Source organism: Cygnus atratus, chromosome 1 (genome assembly GCF_013377495.2).
Source record: "Cygnus atratus isolate AKBS03 ecotype Queensland, Australia chromosome 1, CAtr_DNAZoo_HiC_assembly, whole genome shotgun sequence".
Classification (NCBI taxonomy): domain Eukaryota; kingdom Metazoa; phylum Chordata; class Aves; order Anseriformes; family Anatidae; genus Cygnus; species Cygnus atratus.
In genome coordinates, this window is record NC_066362.1 from 93919993 (window position 1) to 93937636 (window position 17644).

The 17644-nt window shown below is 40.8% G+C and overlaps 1 protein-coding gene across 14 annotated transcripts in view; it reads right to left on the reverse strand.

The window, feature by feature from the left end:
* Positions 1 to 6: 6 nt before the first annotated feature.
* The window catches only part of ST3GAL6 (ST3 beta-galactoside alpha-2,3-sialyltransferase 6), a 47394-nt gene continuing 29756 nt past the window's right edge, over positions 7 to 17644 (reverse strand). For 13 of the 14 annotated variants that reach the window (XM_035541018.2, XM_035541022.2, XM_050708388.1 and 10 more), the window contains 5 exons: positions 16025 to 16120; positions 13976 to 14162; positions 12708 to 12845; positions 8924 to 9076; positions 6376 to 7190 (listed from right to left, as the gene is read on the reverse strand). In XM_035541018.2, coding sequence (XP_035396911.1) covers positions 7110 to 7190; positions 8924 to 9076; positions 12708 to 12845; positions 13976 to 14162; positions 16025 to 16120 — 655 coding nt within the window. In that variant the 3' untranslated portion in view covers positions 6376 to 7109. Of the gene's footprint in view, positions 3351 to 6375; positions 7191 to 8923; positions 9077 to 12707; positions 12846 to 13975; positions 14163 to 16024; positions 16121 to 17644 lie in introns of those variants that run through there. The other variant, XM_035541033.2, reaches the window with a different exon arrangement.

The window sequence follows — 17644 nt, forward strand, 5'->3', positions numbered from 1 at the left end:
GACAGCAGGGCTACCAGACAGGCAGAGGTTCTCTTAGCTGGAGATCTTTATTTCTCTTCCCCTGTGTAAGATATTCCTGCAGGTTTTTGTTTTGTGTTGTTTTCCTAAACTATTTGTTTATTATGGAAAAGGAATACTGATGGCATAACCATTCCGAGAGCTTTCTCCAGGGGTTTCTGGACCCAGAAAGGTGCCTGACTCCAGTGGGCACTGGGTTCACCTCCAAATGCCACAGCACCCAAAAAGCCTCCATCTGCATTTGCACTGTTGAAGCAGATGTGGTAGATCATACAAAATTTAAAGTCTTCCTATTTGCTTTATGCCATGATTAAGACATCTTGGCTGACATGTGGCAATGCAGCAGGGTGGTATAAATTTGCTTCGATTCCTGTATTCATGCTAAAAACCTGCAGTCTGTCTGGCTTGTAATAAGATACAGGTATTCTGCCACTCAGCCAAAATTGAATCAGTTTACTCTTCGACGACTAGGCAAAGCAGAAGTAGCTCTGCTTGCTAATTAACTAATTCATTGACTGAGATCAATCAATAACTTTACCAGCAATACTGATCATAAAAATTTATCCAACAACTTCATTTTAAATAAAAGCTGATTTCCAATCCTTATTTATATGTTACCAATTGTCTAGGAGAATCTGCAGAGGCCTCAATCTTTTCTGTATGTGGGGAAAAGCAACTTTTATGCAAGAACTGTCTGTTCATCAATGGTGCTAATCTCACCTCAAGAGTATTAATTTAAAAATGACAGTGTCCTTTTCTGTGTTTCCCTGTACAGTGCTGCACATCACACACGTTAGTTGAAAGAGTCAAATACTCCTCACTTCTTCCATGTCTTAGCTAATGCTACTGCTTTTGATTCAAAAATGAACTAGATTTTTCATACAGAACTAAAATTGGATTTAACTGGCATTACTGTTATTTAAATGCAGAGTTTAATGCAGTCTAACATTGACTAAGGACTCCAGTGATATATATAATGTGGTGCTTTATCTCAGAAATTTTACGGAACGTTGGCAGGAACGGATGGACAGCTTACCAGGCATTGGTGACTTGGGTATGTTTCCAGAATATATGAGATATGTCAAAAGCAAATAATTTTGTATTTAAAATTTTTGTACTGATTTGAAAAAAATATCTTATTAAATATCTTTAAAAAAAATCCTCTCTTCATTAATCAGGGTTATTAGAAGGAACACTCAACCCACCAAATACATGTATCAGACTACAAGGACTCTCTGAAGCCACTGACAACCTGATATGAAAAAACAAATCTATATATAAATGCAGATTTTTCTTTGTTTCCTCCTTGCTGACAAGGCTTACCTTAACTCCCTGAGAGGAAGGCATTGCCCTAGCATTGCATTTAGCAGGAGATGGCAGCTGTGGACCCAGGGGAATCTGGGGTGTGAGGGGCTCCCGCCAGGGCACTGGTGCATTCCTGATGCACTGCACAGAGCAAGGGTTCGGCAAGGAGCAGGGGTTATGGGCTGGGGACAGCGGTGTGTGCAGGAGTGCAGCTGAAAAAGGCACGGGGGGCAGGATGTAGGGAAGCTGAAAAATCAAATAGGTATGAGATGCGTTGTTGGGTGGTTACACTCAGCCAAAAAGCCAAAGTTGGCTGTGGGCTGCCCAGGCTTTGAGACGCCTGTTACATCCCTAGCTCTTCCGATCATTTGAGAACAGCTTTTCCCATTCTGCTGATCTCCCCATGTCCCATTTTTTCTCCTGTGGCAAAAAGCTGGTTTGACAGTGGCAACCAGTTTGTCACTAACTAGCTCAGTGATGATCTGTTGCTCCACTGCAGAGAGTGGATTGCAGCCCGTGGTCTCACCTCAAAGATGGGCATTCCCTGCAAGCAGGTGAACTCCTGCAAAGGTCAATACCAAAATGAATGCATTGAATAACCACCACTTGGGGCAGGCAGCTGTGTTTTAAATTGCCCTCAAGCTCCTTGAAGCCGCCAGCTAAGCAGGTCCCCGCTCCCCATCATCTCATTTTTACTGCACAGGAGGAAAGAGAAAAGACAACATGAGTGAAGTACTGAAATCAGTGTTGATTGCTTCCAATCTAAAGTCATTCATCACACACATCTTCCTAGTTAAACATCTATTTTAGCATTCCCCTGAAATAAGGCAGTAAGGCAGGTAAGATTAAAAAGCCACGAAACAATGTCAGGAGGATGCTCATCTTGACGTTGCCCACAAATATGTCCCAGCTGTGCTTTTAATCAGCCAAGAGTGATATTTCTACCTGCAGCACAGTTCAGGTACTGTACCTAGGCTCAAAAATTTTCAGCCCTGTTTGCCCTACTAACCACAGAAGTTCATTTTGAAACTTGATGCCACATCTGACAATCCCTTATTTACTTTACACGGCACTAATAATGGGCTTGGGCACACACACGGCACGGGCCTTACAAAAATAAGCTTGAGGGCAGCATCTTTAACACAATTTATTCACAGAAAAATAATTTCTTTCCATTTGTAGCATTCAAAATTTCACTTGAAAAACTCTAAGAATGTCTTCAAAATACAGTTGGCACTTTAAAGGCATATAAAACTTAAGAAAAATGGCAAATAATTAATTACCTATACCAGAAACAGATGTTGAGCTTTGTACGTTCTTAAAAATCAGACTCCGCTTAAAAGTTAAGGTGTTTATATTACCTGCCAGGGCACTGTTAAAAAGAGAAACATGGCGTAGGAAACTAGAAATATCATGCACTGATTATTAAACACCAACCTTGTGATTCTGTATTATTCTCAACACAGAGTCACTGGAACATGGTTTTGTTACCTTTTAAGCACTCTCAAATTCATATTTAGTGCAATAATTTGTGACCTTCCTTCTTAGGTCGTATCTCAGAACTTCCCTTAATTATTACAGCAGAGGAAAAGATACTGACAAAAACAAACAGGCACCCTAAAAGTCTGAGCCAAACGGAACTCTGGCTGAAGCACGTTATCTGTCTGTGTGTGTGTGTCTGTGTGTATATGTTGGTACTTTAGAGTTGGGTCTTTCTGATGGTGGAGCATTTTGTAGGGGGGTGGCAGATAAAACGCAGGATCACCTTTGCTGCAAGATGCTGCTGGCTTGAAATTCAGCAGACTGCTGGAGAATGGGAAGATAGGAAGCAGTGGTGAAACCATCTCCAATTGATACAGAAAAGCACTTCACATGAGGTACCCGGCACCTAGGTAGTTACGCTGTTACCAGACACGGAAATAAGGCTTGCAGCACCCTGGGATTCAAAACGTGACAGCTTCACCACTGATGATGTGATCAACGTAATGGGCAGCTTGTACAATAAAGTTTCAGTGCAGAAACCTTGCCTTTAGGAATGACAAAAAGGGAAAAGAAAATCTTAATATCAACTCAGTCTCAAAGAGATTGAAATATTCAGAGTAAGCATTATTGCTTTTTTGTTATTGTTATTATTCTTTAAAAAAAAAAAAAGTCCCAAGCCTAATCTTTGGTATTGCAAGCTACTTTTGAAAACATGTGCCCCGATAAAATAGACACCATGATCTGTAGACATTACTGACAGAGTACATAGCGTTATTCCTGCCTACATGAAGTCCGTGTAAAAGCAGTAACTGTTCTCAAGGTAGAACAGCACAAAACAACCTCATGAAGTGAGGCTGATGAAGCAGTGCTGGCATACACAGAACCCTACCAAAACATCTTACAGGGGAAAAACAGTGAATCAGGTAGCTCACAGCTTATTATTGAAGACAAGAGCTGGCGGCCAGCAGGCTGTGCTTTAAAAACAGTGCCCTATGGTTTATCAACAGCGTTAACTCTTGGCTCAGGCCCAAGTGAACAGGCCTGGCTCTAAACTTTCCTGAGTCACCTTCCTGTGAGGGCAACCTCAACCTACACTGACTCAACTTTCCTGCAGGAGGAAAAGAAGCAAGGAGAAAACATCCACAGGAGTACTGTTTAATTGCCAAAAATTGAAAGATGTACAAGTGGGGAGACTTCCTAAGAAGAAGTAAGAAGGAGCAGCTGATAGGGATATATGCCTGTAGACAGCATACTAAACACATGGAAAATAACAAACACGATAGTTTTAAAAAAGGCTTAGGGAGACCATAACACTGGTGTGATTAAAAAATAAAATAAAAATAAAGGAGACTATTATAAGTAAAAAGAGTTTGGGGGACATTATGAATCCTTCTTTTCTAATTCTTTTGTCTGGATTCTTAAGTCTATTGGAACAAAACCAAAGGCAGAAGACTTTCCTAGGAAAACATTAGGAGAAGGAATCAGTTTAGAAGAATCTCTCTGGCAAGGCAATAAAGCAGAGAAAACACCCACATCTTCAAAAGCACAGCTCGCTGCCCTCCTCCCTCTGCCAGGGAGAGCGGCTGGAGAAGAAGAGGGAAGCAGCCAGCACCATCACAAGAACCAGACACTGCAAGGAGAGGGCAAACCCAACAGCTCTCCTGTACAGAAGTCCTCACAGTCAGCATGGTGTGGGATGTCAGGCAGATGAGGCCGTACCCTGGCAGGCAGCCCACAACAGCAGGGCACCCCACAACACTTGGGGGAGCCAGGGCTGACTCTGGGAGCAACCCCGGGTTCCTAGGGGGGATGCAGCCCACCACCTCTGCCTGGCTCCGCCCTTGGCACGGTGAGACACCTGCTAGGGCTTCCATGCAAAGAAAGGTCAGTGTTGTGAGCTTTATGAAAACCTTTGCCTTGGAATTTTTTTTTCATGTGGAATTGCTGTTGTCAGTAGTTTAAATCACTGCAGGTCTGGTGCTATTCAGTCACATACAAAACTTACTAATTAACTGAAATAATCATGAGTATACATTATGGTAGAGCTAAAAATAGTAGCATCACTGCTTTCTGGTACAAAACCCCACCTATTTCTGTTCAGATTTTCAAGCAGAGACCTTCTCAAAGCCTCAGAAATGTGCACGTTATAAAGGGGGTGGGAGAAGGCTATACTCAGCAACTGAGTAAGACTCCTTCCATCACCTTGTGAAGAAAGTGTGGTTTCCCTCACTTCTGCCAGGACAGGCAACTGCCCCGCTGCCCCCAGGACCTCTGGCATGCCCCTCTCCTCTGTGCGCCCAGTTGGACAAGGAGTGACCCCACACAGGAATCACCTGAGGTGGCTGAACTGCCACACTCATGGCAGTGCCTGTACCACAAGGGGGATGCAGATTTTTATGACATCCACAGTTATTTTGAATACGTCCAATTTGCTTGAAACCAAACAAAACTCAAGAGTCATCAGGTGAAAACACCGTGCAGCAAAAGGCACCTCTTCTTTGGGTGAGATTTGCCTGCAAGTCATGTTGCACTCAGCAATTCCCAGATGGCAGAACCAAAGGGCTAAAGAAAAATATGAGAACTGGCTAAAGAGAAAGATGAGAACTACAGGCAGTTTTCAGATACGTACTGCACTCTGCAAGAGAAATAGGAAAGGATGAGACTGATCTCTGGTTACTTCAATGCTTACTCTTCTGTGTAGCTGTTCAGTACTTTTGTAATCCTCAGCTCCTGAAAAAAGACAATACTGTGCTTATGAGCTGCTAGAGGCTTGGGATCATATCTTAATTGCTTGCACTGGTCTCTATCATTTTATTAAAAAGCAAAGCTTTTTTCTACCAACTTTGAAGAGCTTTTTTTTTTTTTTTTTGGTTTTGGGTCCTTTTTTTTTTTTTTTGAAGCAGACTTTTTTGCTTTCTTTAGGTGTGATTGATCAAGATAACCAAAAGATCTTCAGACAAACTTGACATAATAAAAAAAGATACATACATGTATATCCCATGGAAGAATTAGAATAGCATTCCACTTTTTCATTTCATCTCTGATAGTTGTCAAGGTCATTCCCTAACAAATTCAACTAACTCAGCAGGCCTGTCTGAGACAAAATCAATACAGGAAACGTAACCATCCCATTAAATACTTTCATAAAATCCCATGTAAATTCCTATTGCTAAATAATTTAGTTCAGACACATTCTTTAAATCTAAAAGTGAAAATGGAAGAGATTAGCAGAAGCCAAAACGATAATTCTTCTGATGTACACCTTGGATGTTCCCTAGCATGCTCCACTACCAAAAACAGGAACAGTTGTTGTTCACATTGATGCATTTCAAAGTTGGATATGCATTACAGCATGTGAAAAAGGGGATAATGCTAGTCTGGAAAAGTTATCTTGATACTTGACAAGGGAACAGAAAGATACATTAGATCCTGTCCTGGAGATCCAACAAACATTTCCTCTGAATTTAAACTCAAGTGTGAGTATCTCCATCCCAGCTCGCATTCCTCTTGTGGTTTGGGGGAAGTAACAGACAAGTAATTAAGACAAATCTTCAGCCTTCAAACTCCCTCTTTCCTAAGAGAAGTCAAAACTTGTAAAATTTATTGGAAGCACAGCACAGGGCAAGTTTTTCACAAACCGGATACAACACAAGCATTGTCAATACCAACAAATCCACAAATCAAACCAAAGGGTCTTCACCTTTGGCACACGCAGACAGCAGTTCAGAGTTGATGACCAGTGCAGGCTGTAGCTTCTTCACTGAAGATGATGTTCTCTGCTCAGGAGTAGGACAGACTAAAGCCTGTGTGCTTTGTATGTTTCCCCTTCTCCCAGACACAGTAATGATATATAGGCATTGTTTTTAAAGCCACTTTCAGATTACGAGAGATTCAAGACTTTACATCCATCTATTACCTAAACACTCTTCACAGTCTCTTGACAGTGTAACCTTTTTGGAGGACAATGTTAGAAAGGAAGATATTCCAAAGAATTAAACATTTGGAAATAGTTCTTGCTGATAAATAAGTCATGTGGATCACATTTTTTTTCTATATCCCTGATACTTTCAGCTGAAAGTTTCATGTTTTTCCCCATTATTAAATAGCTTCACAGAAATTCAGTTCTCTGCTTGCATCAATCCATTATCCTCAGGCTTAGAAGAAGCTTCTGCCTTGTGAGGTTTCTGTGCTCCTTTTAAACAGTAAACAGTTATGTTGCACTTAAAAAATAAAAGTGTCATACAAAAAAATAAAATTTTTTTTGAATCTTGAAAATAGTGATTGTTCTTCATATTTTCCATCTTTCACGTCAAATTGACCACAAAGTTCTTGTCTATAAGCTTCTTCAAAAATTTCTGCTCAGCGTTGATGTCATGGTATTCATTCTAAAGAGATGTGAGGGAATAATAATTAAAAAAAAATAAATTCAACTTATTACCAGAAGCACCACTTTGTTGTTCTTTCCTTCTAATTACTTGTGTTGCTTGGAAGATGCTAAGAGCAGGAAGGCTCTAGGGAAAAGACTTCTTAGCATTGGCTGTAGTTCGGTCTCCCAAGAAAACAGGTGAGTGAACCCATTGCTCAAAACTACACTAGACTTTCTATTAGGACACAAACCAAATCTGTAGGACAGAAGTCCTTCCTTTACTAACTCTCCCAGCTCCTCCCTGGGCTTATAGGCAACAGCAGCATAACGACATTTACAACACAAGCAGTCAGAAAATGAGTAATTCTCAAAGCTCAACCCAGGTTCTCAAAGAGCACACGAGACATTTGTAGCTTGAATGTGTCCTGTCAGTCAGCTCTAACAAGCCCAAACCAACCCATTTTCAGTGCTCTCTCATGCAGGGCCCCAGATAATCCAAGAGACCACTGAGGTTAGTGGAGGACAGCACAAGGAAATCCAAAACATCCACTGGGGACTACAGGGAATTCAAAGGACCTCGTGCTTCAGGTAAGCTTACTGGACACAGAATCCAAAAATTAAAATGAATTCAGAGTAAATGCTCTATAGAAGATTATACACGTAGCATTGAGTTCTAAACATTATACTATACCACAGAATCACGGATAATGTTTCTGTTTCAAGTTTTGAGATTTCAGGAAAGTTATAAATGTCTATTCAACTAGTGATCAACCTTACTCAAGCCTTAGGTATATTGGGAAAAAGAAGAAAAAAAAGCAAAGCACCTGTAGAGAACAACCTGAAAATGACTGTAAGTGCAGTGTCAGAGGAAAATTATCTCAGAGCAGAGGGCATGTAGGACTCCTCAGAGAGACTTGAGAGGCTCCTATGGACATTGCCCCATACTACATTTTCAAGAAAGGGAGGAGGAAAGAAAATAAGCCCCACTTGGAACCAACACACTATACTAGGTGTGCATATGGATGAGAAAACTGTTCACATTGATGTAAAGGGCCAAGACTGAGATGCTCAGAGTACAGAGCTGAAGGCAAGAGCAGAGACATTAAAAGAAAATAGAGGCACGGCTGTACAAAAACACTTCTCTGCAGGAGGAGAAGGCACTCCTGATGTCTGCCAGCCTCCTGCTGCTTCCTTCCCTGGTGAGTTGTGGCTTCCACCTTCTGGAAGCACTTCCTTCTCTTCCTATCCCTCTGTAAGAGCTACTTTTCTTTTCTACTCTTCAATTCTGAAATTCAGCTCTTTCCCCAACTGCAAGTTTATAGGTTTTAACTCCTTCACTTCTTTCTTATTAAAGAAATTTGGCAACTAAGACAAGTTTTCCAAGTAGCTGCCAAAGATAAAGAACTTAAACAAGAACAGTTGTCTATTCATGTTCTGACAGTGCTAACAAATATGCCTCTACAAACAAAAGTTGCGTAGCCTAGGAAGAACATCATTAAAGCAAAACAGAGCACACAAATGATGACGTTACAGAATAAGGTGTAGCTCAAGAGACAAATATTACCCACATTTTTCAGAAACAAAAGCAGAGATGTGAGTTTAAGCAATGTTAACCCATGAGCAGCTGAACCAGTAGAAGATGGGAGGCCTTTCTAACCTGCAGTCCATGCTTTTATCTAATTGCATTGCCTTCCTCACTTATCAGCAGTATTTCTCAAAGCATGCCCCTCAGCATAAACAAGTGCACCTTACCTGCATCATCTGAGACATTGTATCGTTGCCATAGTAGTGCAAAGAACTGTTTCTGTCAGTGAAGTCGTACTTGAAGCCTGCCAGGTGAACTTCATGACAAATGTGAAATGCTAGTGTAATGGCAATTAACCCCGTTGTTGGGTGCTTGGGTTTCTAAAAGAGAACACAAACAACATGCATGCATAATTAACTGGCAGCTTGATGTGAACAGCAAAGCTAAGAAAAAAGGCAGCAGAAACCAGGAAGCCTAGCTCTTCTACAAACATTTTGTTTTGGGGTTGGATCCCCTCCTGTCTCATAAAGGAGTAAGGTGCTGCCTGCCGCTTTTCCATGACCAGGGTACCTGCTGTGTCAGCCTTCCCTTAGATTTTCTGCTTTTCTAGCAAGAGCTGAGCCTGTACTGTAGCTCTTCCCTCAGCAGAGGCATCAGTAAGGTCCTGCCACCCCTCCACTCAGCAACCTACTTTCACCAAACCAGTCACACTTCTATATATTGGAGACAGTTTCTCCTCAATCAAATGTGATGGAGTTATCAGATACGTTCAGAAAGTTTCTAGATGACTAAGATCCCAGTGAACAGAATATGACATGTCTCAAATCTTTTTTTTAATCATCAAACCAAAAATGTGCACTACAGCTGCATTAACTTGGCTACAGTTGAACTTTTTCAGCAGGGAAATTCATGAAAAGGCAGCTTTAGATCTTCCCCCAGTATTTTCATTAGAAGAAAGGACACTGTAGATAAAATTGCTTGTCTCCCTACAGTAAGAAAGTTCAGAAGTAAATGCAACTTAAAATACCAAGAGCAGGCGATAAACAGGTTTTAATCGTGCAAACTTAAGAGCATCTAACTGAAGATTTGCATTTCTAACAAGACCAGAGAACTCTTTGGAAGCATCGTGTACATTTTATGATAACAGACATGACTCTTTTAGCAGCAGCTAAAATGATCTAAGGAAGTAATTGAGGCAAGGTTTGTACACAGGGGTAATTTCTTTCATCATACCAGCTGATGAATCTTAAAGGAAAAATTCCCTATAAATGGGTAAAACTTTCAGGCAGACGTGCCAGTCTTGGCTAAAATAACAGTTTTATCAGAGACCAAATGAACTGAACACTTTCAGTAGTTGCAGTCAAACCCTAAAGTGAGCACAAAATCACCTTCTTTTTTGAATTCTTACTCAAGGCTCAGATCATTTGCCTCTGAAAACAAAGCAGGCAAACCAGCAGTAGATAATTCTGCACATAGAGAAGGCAGAACTCAATGACACAAAAATATTTCTTTGTATTATATGATAAAGGAACAAATCCCCAGGGAAAAGTTACTAACAACTCTTTAATTAGCTCTCCTAATTAAAATCACAGAATTGAACTATCTTTTACATGATCTTTTTTTCTTGTACCTTTTTACAGCTTTTGGGGTACTCAAAAAATGACATCGACTTAAAATGCGCACCACTGCCCAGGGTTTCTGCCAATTAGCAATGCAGTGTTCCACCCTGGGGGGCCCAATACCATAAACTTAGTGGTGCACCTGTTGCAACGTCCATATTAAATAGTCCCCCGAAATTATGACAGGCATGTTACCTGTCAGAATTGGTCTTATTTGGAAAGCTCAGGAATACCACAGGTTGCAAAAACTAGTTCTATTTACCCTTGCCTATCATAAAGATACAGTTCACCTCAAAGGAATATAGTAATTCTAATAATAGACCTACTTTTAAACTACATTTTCATGCTTTAAGCATGCTCTTTTGTCCAACCAAACCTCAAAGGAAGTTCTTATCAAGCAAACTGATTTTCTGTGGATTCTGCCAAGCAGAACTGCTATCACTGACTGCAGATCCTGACTTGCCCTAGCAAAATCCACAGATCTTGGCCTGCAATAAATTTTGTTCAGCCAGTCGTGTTCAGTGGGAACAGGCATAGTGCTGCAATGACTCTAACACTTTTTGACTTTACTGCTGCTGGGGAGGCACATTTGATTTTACAGTTGTTCTTCCCAGCTCTGTTAATACCATCATATTTGCTGGCAGAGAAACAGAAATGCTTGCAGGACTAAGCACAAATGCACACCCAGAGAATATAATGTTTGCTTAATGGTAAAGGCAGCGACAGTAACAGCTGCCTTTGGCATCTTTTCAGGCAGAGGGGGCTGATACATAGGATAACATAGGCAGCCGTAGCCCCCCACACCTCCACCCCAGGGATGCGCTCTAAATACAGAGAGCTCCAAACTGGGTCCTGCAACAGACCACCCAACACGAACCCTGACTTAACTGAGCTGCTACGCATCAACTGTGCCAGAGCGACTGCAGATGTGCAGGCTCCAAGCCAGCCACAGCCTGCCTCTGTGTGATGGGAGAAGTGAGGACAAGTACACCTGAGCTCAGTTGTTGCTGCTGTCTGGGACGTGGGGCTGTAAAACCCTGGGAATAGAGCAAGAGGAAGCAGAAGAGGCAGAAAGGGGTACCTATATCCTACCACAGACATGCTCTGCTCCAGCTCCAATCAGGGGCACCCAGCAAGCAGGAGAGAAACAAAGAACATACACATTACTCAGAAGGACTGAGCAGCCTGCACCTGTGTATCAGCTCCAGGACACCACACACATCTGCTTGGCTCACTGACAGCACCAGCTTCACTTTTACTTCCACTGAGAGGAGCAGCACAGGAAAGGACAGAAGAGATTTCTGGAACCATGAAAGCCATGGATGCTCTGTGGCCCTTTAGGAGATTAATAAGCTTCCAACTTCTGTGCTGCCCTCTTCTCACTCTCAGCTGAAGAGCTGAAATGCCATGGAGCCCTGGCAAGCATGCAGCCAAACTGGGAATTCCAGTTTGAGAGTTCGTAGGGGAGACAAAGACACTACTAGACTTAAAAAATAAAAAATAAATCAACAATAACAAAAAAACACCAAAAAACACACATAAGAAAACAAACAAACCACAAAACAACTCCCTCAAACATTAGAGGGATTAAACTGGAAAACAGTTGTGGTAGATAATCTGCAGTAGCAGCTTGTCAGAAGTTTCCATGTGTGTCAGTTGGCTGATCCTGATGAAGCAGCTCCGTGCAATGACTGTGACCCAAGAGAACTGCATTTGTACAAGCATTTCTGTTAAACAGCACGTGGTCAGTCCTGACTGCACAAGGGACGTCTCCAACTTGAAGCCTTACCTTTCATCAAAGAACATTCTTCAGCCAGAAGCTGACAGTTAAAATGTTTTGTTTGTTTGTTTTTTAATATATCCAAATTGTTGGTTAACTCATTACTTAGCTTGGCATCAAATCAGTAAGTACAAGAATGCTGTTAGATCTACATCATTAGAGCAGGTCTGGAATATCCTGTATGTTCCCCAGTTCCTACCCACCCCCAGCAGAATAAAATTGCAGCAGTGTTAAAATTACTATTTGTTTGTTTTTAAGAAAAAAGCCCTACATTTAGTAATTCAAAACGCCTTAATATTTCTAGAGGTTCTTCAGATCCATCGTGTTCCAATGCCTGTCTGCTCTTCCTAATTTGTAAAAGGAAATGAGACAATATTTGTAGACAGAGATAGTTAATACTAATTATTGAACCCATAGAGATTTTGGCTTACAAGACTAGACACTTTCTGAACTCCATTTTCTCATCTTTTTTTTTTTTTCTCCGAACATCACCTAAACCTAAGCTTATGCAATGAGAACCTGAAAGATGTTCTAACACAGTCCCCCTATAATAATGAAATAATTATTTCTTTGGTGGCATGTAACTAAAAGCTAAAAAAGAAGAAAGCTTACCTCTTTTTTGGGAAACCTTGTTGGGAAATGAAGCCAATCATAAGCTGTTTTTCTGGTGATGCTGGGATCAAGAATCCTGATTTGATTAGATTTGTATATCATGTTCAGAGCTGGTTTCTTCCAAAAGCCTTTAGCATTCTGTAACAGGCAAGTAACCACACATTTTTAACTGCTATACACAGTTGAATTTGTTTTGGTAGCAACTCTAATTCTAGCCAAAGCAAAATCCAAAAGCAGCACTTTGAGGAAGAAGAAAAGGAACGTTGAACCTCCTAGACAGAATTCAGTAAGAGTATGTGCCAAATTGTGCTCCTGCAACAGGACAAACCCCTGCTGCAGCAGAGGTTAGGGTTGGTTGGCTGCCAAGCATCTTCGCAGAAAAGTCCCTGGTGGACAACATGCACCAGCACTGTGCCCTGGAGGCAACAAATGTTTATTATGTACTTGGCTCCTTTAACAAGAACACATGGAGCAAGTACACAAAAGTGATCTCTCTCAAGTACTTTGAACTGAGCCTGCCTGTGGTCTCACAAACACCATTTTGGGTTCCTCCCAGCCCCAGTACAAGAGAGAGCATTGAACTGGGGCAAATTCAATAGAGGGTCACTAAAATGAGTAGAGGGCCAGGGCACATGTCGTGCAAGAAGGGTCTGAGGAGTGTGGTTTTTTTCCGCCCATCTTTAAATAACTGGTAGAGGATTAAAAAAAAAAAAGACAGAATCAGACTAAGATCCTAGGGTACACAGTGAAAGGATGAGGAGAAATTCTTTCCTGTGAAAGTAGTGCAGCACTGAAACAGAGGTTGTAGAAATATCCCTGGAAATAATTGAAACTTACCTGGACAAGGCCCTGAGAAACTGGTATAGCTTTGAGCTTGGACCCATTTTCTTTGGGCAGGGGTTTTGGACTTAAGACCTCCAAAGAGGGGTCCCTTAAAAAACTATTCTGTAATTTCACCAGGTGCGCAGGATAAAATAACCTTGGAAATGGCTGGAGCATGTGTATCAGAATATGAAACGGTGCTAGAACAAGATAAATATATTTCTGAGAAGATAACTGCTTTGGGGCGAACAACCAAATTGAATGTAGGAGTGAGAAAGAACAGAGGCATACAAGGGAAAGGGAAACTGAATAGACTGAATGGGAGATCCAGCATTCTTCCCAGCCAGGACAGCTACGGTTAAAAGCAAAACACATACATCTCATAGGAGATATATCTGTTTTGTGTGGCAAGCAGAGTACAAAATTGCATAAATATTTAAACTCACAATTTTCTGACCGCCTAGTATCTCCCAAAGCCACTTTAAGTCACGTGGTTTGAAGACAATGATCACAACAGTTGTATTGGGGTCGTAGTGGATCGGATCTGAGAAGATGGATTCTGGGTAAGAAAGGCGGAAAGTTGTCCTTCTCCCAACATCCTCTTCGTACCCTATAACAGGGCCATTATTCATTCTGCAGAAGACAGAGATGCAGAGATTGCAATGACTACCCCACACATCTGTCCTTTCTATGTGTGGCTGGCACACACAGAAGTCTGCAAGGCAGGCAGCACATCCAGGCATGCAAGGGGTTAGGGGCCCAGTGTTCACTTATCACATTACACAGTTGATGAGCAATTACCAGGCACCTCCTGCATCACCTGCTAACCTAGAGGGATCAAGTACATATGGGAACTTGGCCAAGGTGGTTTAGAGTACAACTGCATGATTACTTATAACATGTCACTTCAGCAGAAACTTTCCAATTTTAAATCAATCACAGCAACTGGAAAAAAACTAAGAATATCTTGCTTGAAAAATTACCAGCTGCCCCATTCACATTACTAGATGACCTGATTCCCACAAAAGACAATTCAAGAGTGTTTTAATACTCTTCACTGTCTACAGCATATGGCAACAGGGATTATGACTGCATATATGATGCTGATACATATTTATAGCGCTTTTTGTTTTAATAGTTCCCGTACAGCTACCACTGCTTTGTGTTACAACATATTAGTAAGCAGCAAGCAGGTAGTCTCTTCTGGGTAAGGTCTCTTTTGCTCTGAGGTGCCAAATGAGCTGTGTTTAACTCTCCATCTTGCAGTTTTTGCTTGATGGCTGTGTTGCATATTCTTTGGAGTACTCAGGCATACTTCGGTCTGCTAACGCAACTGACTGCTCACAATAGGAGGTATGTTGGTTGGGAGCAAATGTTTTACAAAATAAGGCAGGTAGACAAAAGAACATTTCAAAGCTTTAATCACAACAAGTTATTAAATACAGAATGCAAACATCACCTCTTTGTTCATTCACAGTAAAAAAAATGCATACTGTATTTCTGAAGCAATTTTGGTTTTAGAACTGCCCATTTTTAAATGTGTGACACCAGCATATGTAAAGATTCCCATTTTAAGAAGAGCAAATAGATGTACAGGGAGCTTTTAAATTGAAGGATTAAATCCAAATACTTGAAATAAGTTAAAAATAATTCATGGAGCTTCCTTGCATCACTGACAGCGAAGTAACAATGAGGTTCAGACAATATTGAAGCAGAAACTGAAACGGCAAAGGTTTTAATGAAAGAGGGTTCAGGCACACCATCTGACAACATACCTACTGGCAGAAAGGCCATGTTATTGGTTACTATCTCAGTTTCCGTAGAGAAGAAACCGGTGATTTTTTTAAAATTCTTATTATTATGCAGAAAATACTGTTATAATTAGCTAAATAGTCCATTTCAGCTTGCTTGGCATTAGAACATCCCCACACACCAACACGCCCACACACTCCGAGCACTTTTTCAGTTTCCCTGATCTAAATACCTCTCCTCCAGATCCCAGCACCCTCTGGTATGCTTCCAGTACAAGCTAAAGCGTTTGAGGAAGGGACAGACGCTAACATCATGCTCCAGATGACACGTGCCTTGAGGTGGACTTCACAGTGTAAGTGTTACTTTTAATCCACTCCAAGCAATACATGTGCTAGCACAAAGGAAAGACAGGCATGGTATGGAAAGTAAGAGGCAGGGCTGCCCAGGATGCTGGCTCACAGCAAGGGGCACATACAGGGCTCTGGACTGTCACATACCCAGACCCATCTCTGATAGCAGCATCTTGCATGCATGTATCCATCCATGAAACAGAATGCACACATTGTTCCTCCCTTACATCTGTCTAATAAAACGCTGATTTTTTGTTTTTTTAAGGATGTAACAATAATGGGAGCTTTTATAAATTTTCATTTGTATAATAACTGAACTATAAAGCTACTGGCTTACAACAAAAGTTTTTAACTCCCCATATGTAAAGAAAATGAAAAATAAATACCATTTACCTTATTATCACATCATATGAGTCAATTTTTTCCCCTAACGTCTTATTTCGAAGTACTCCTCCGTTACCAACCACAACACACCGTCGACAGGAAACGCTGCAGAACAAACAGAACTTTAATATGCATTACACCCCCTGTTTCAATATTGTAATTAACATAGCTGCCTCATGAGCATTTAGCTGATTTATTTATTAACAGCCAGTGTACTGCATCATTGACACTCCTCGTCCACTACACAGGAGTACAGATCTTGTTTCGCACACTAATTTTTTCAAAATTGGGCTACATTTTTTTTTCAGGAACACAAAAACCAGGAAATGGCTGCTCCTGTGCAAAACAGTAACTACATGTTGGTTTTCTAGCGGTTTGTTGTTTAAAACATATATAGCTAGTTTGTGATGTGTCTGCCATTCAGTAAACCATCTTCCACAACACTTCAGATTTTTCCTAGTCTACCAACTGGGATAGTTTTCCCAGATTTGCTCTAACTCAAATTTAGATGCTCCTGCAAAATTGTACAGCTCCACAACTCGAGACCTCTAATAAAAGTGACAGTGGCAAGATTTAGGTTCACAATCTAGTTTACAAACCTCTGAATTGTACAAGTAAAAATGACAAACAATGGCTCTTTACACAAACATAATGCTGTTGAATTTTCTCCATCTACTTAGGAAGTGCTGTCTAACTTATGTAAGCATGTGCTGAAGTGCACATTGCTATGTGCTAAGAAGAAGGATGACAAAAAAAGCTGTGTTTTCATATGACTAGATTCAAATCAGACAGCATCACTAGGTATATAAAACACTGAGGAAAAAATTAGATCTTACGATACATACGAATTAACCCATCCTTTTGAATTCAGGATATATTCACAGCTAAAAAGCGTATGAAAAAAACATTATGTAAACACAGATGCTAAACTTATGAAATGAAATTCTAGTGGTAAAAATTCTCCAAGGAGTTGTCCCAAGTCTTCTATTCATATCTTTTGCTCTCTCTACTGCATATTTCAGTGCTAGCAGAATGTGTGCTTTGGTTTCAAAAAGGAGACTAGACAGGCTTGGTCTCATTTTTCTCAGGGAGCATTGCCTCTTTATGGAAGGCTTGTGGTCTTACATGCTATATGTAAACCCACACAGTTCTTCAAACAAGAAAAAGGCTCTGTACCATTTCTTACTGCAAGGGACCACAATACCAAGTCATAAAGAATACTTTAACCTGTATTAAATGCCCCTTGTAGTACTTTATGCAGACTAATTAACATCTTACTCCTTGGACAGTCCAACTCATTTTTTCAGTTGAGGAGGGTATTATTGAACATCAATGAAAACAGACGGTTCCACCCCAGACTGGCATCTCAATGTACGAAGCAGTTCCTACATAATTGTTAACACAGTTATGCTGCGCTGTGTATGAGCTAGGGGAAAAGAAACTGTGACCAAAACCAGTGCTGAAAACCTGAAGCTTATAGAAAAGCTTAAATGAAAATAAATGCCAACTGTTAAAATAACCATGTTTCAAAAGAAATGCTGAGCTGGCAGCTTTTCACCTGCTGCTCTAAGACCACATCTGCAGAGGGAGTTGCCTTTATTTATTTAAAAATGTATATATACGCACACT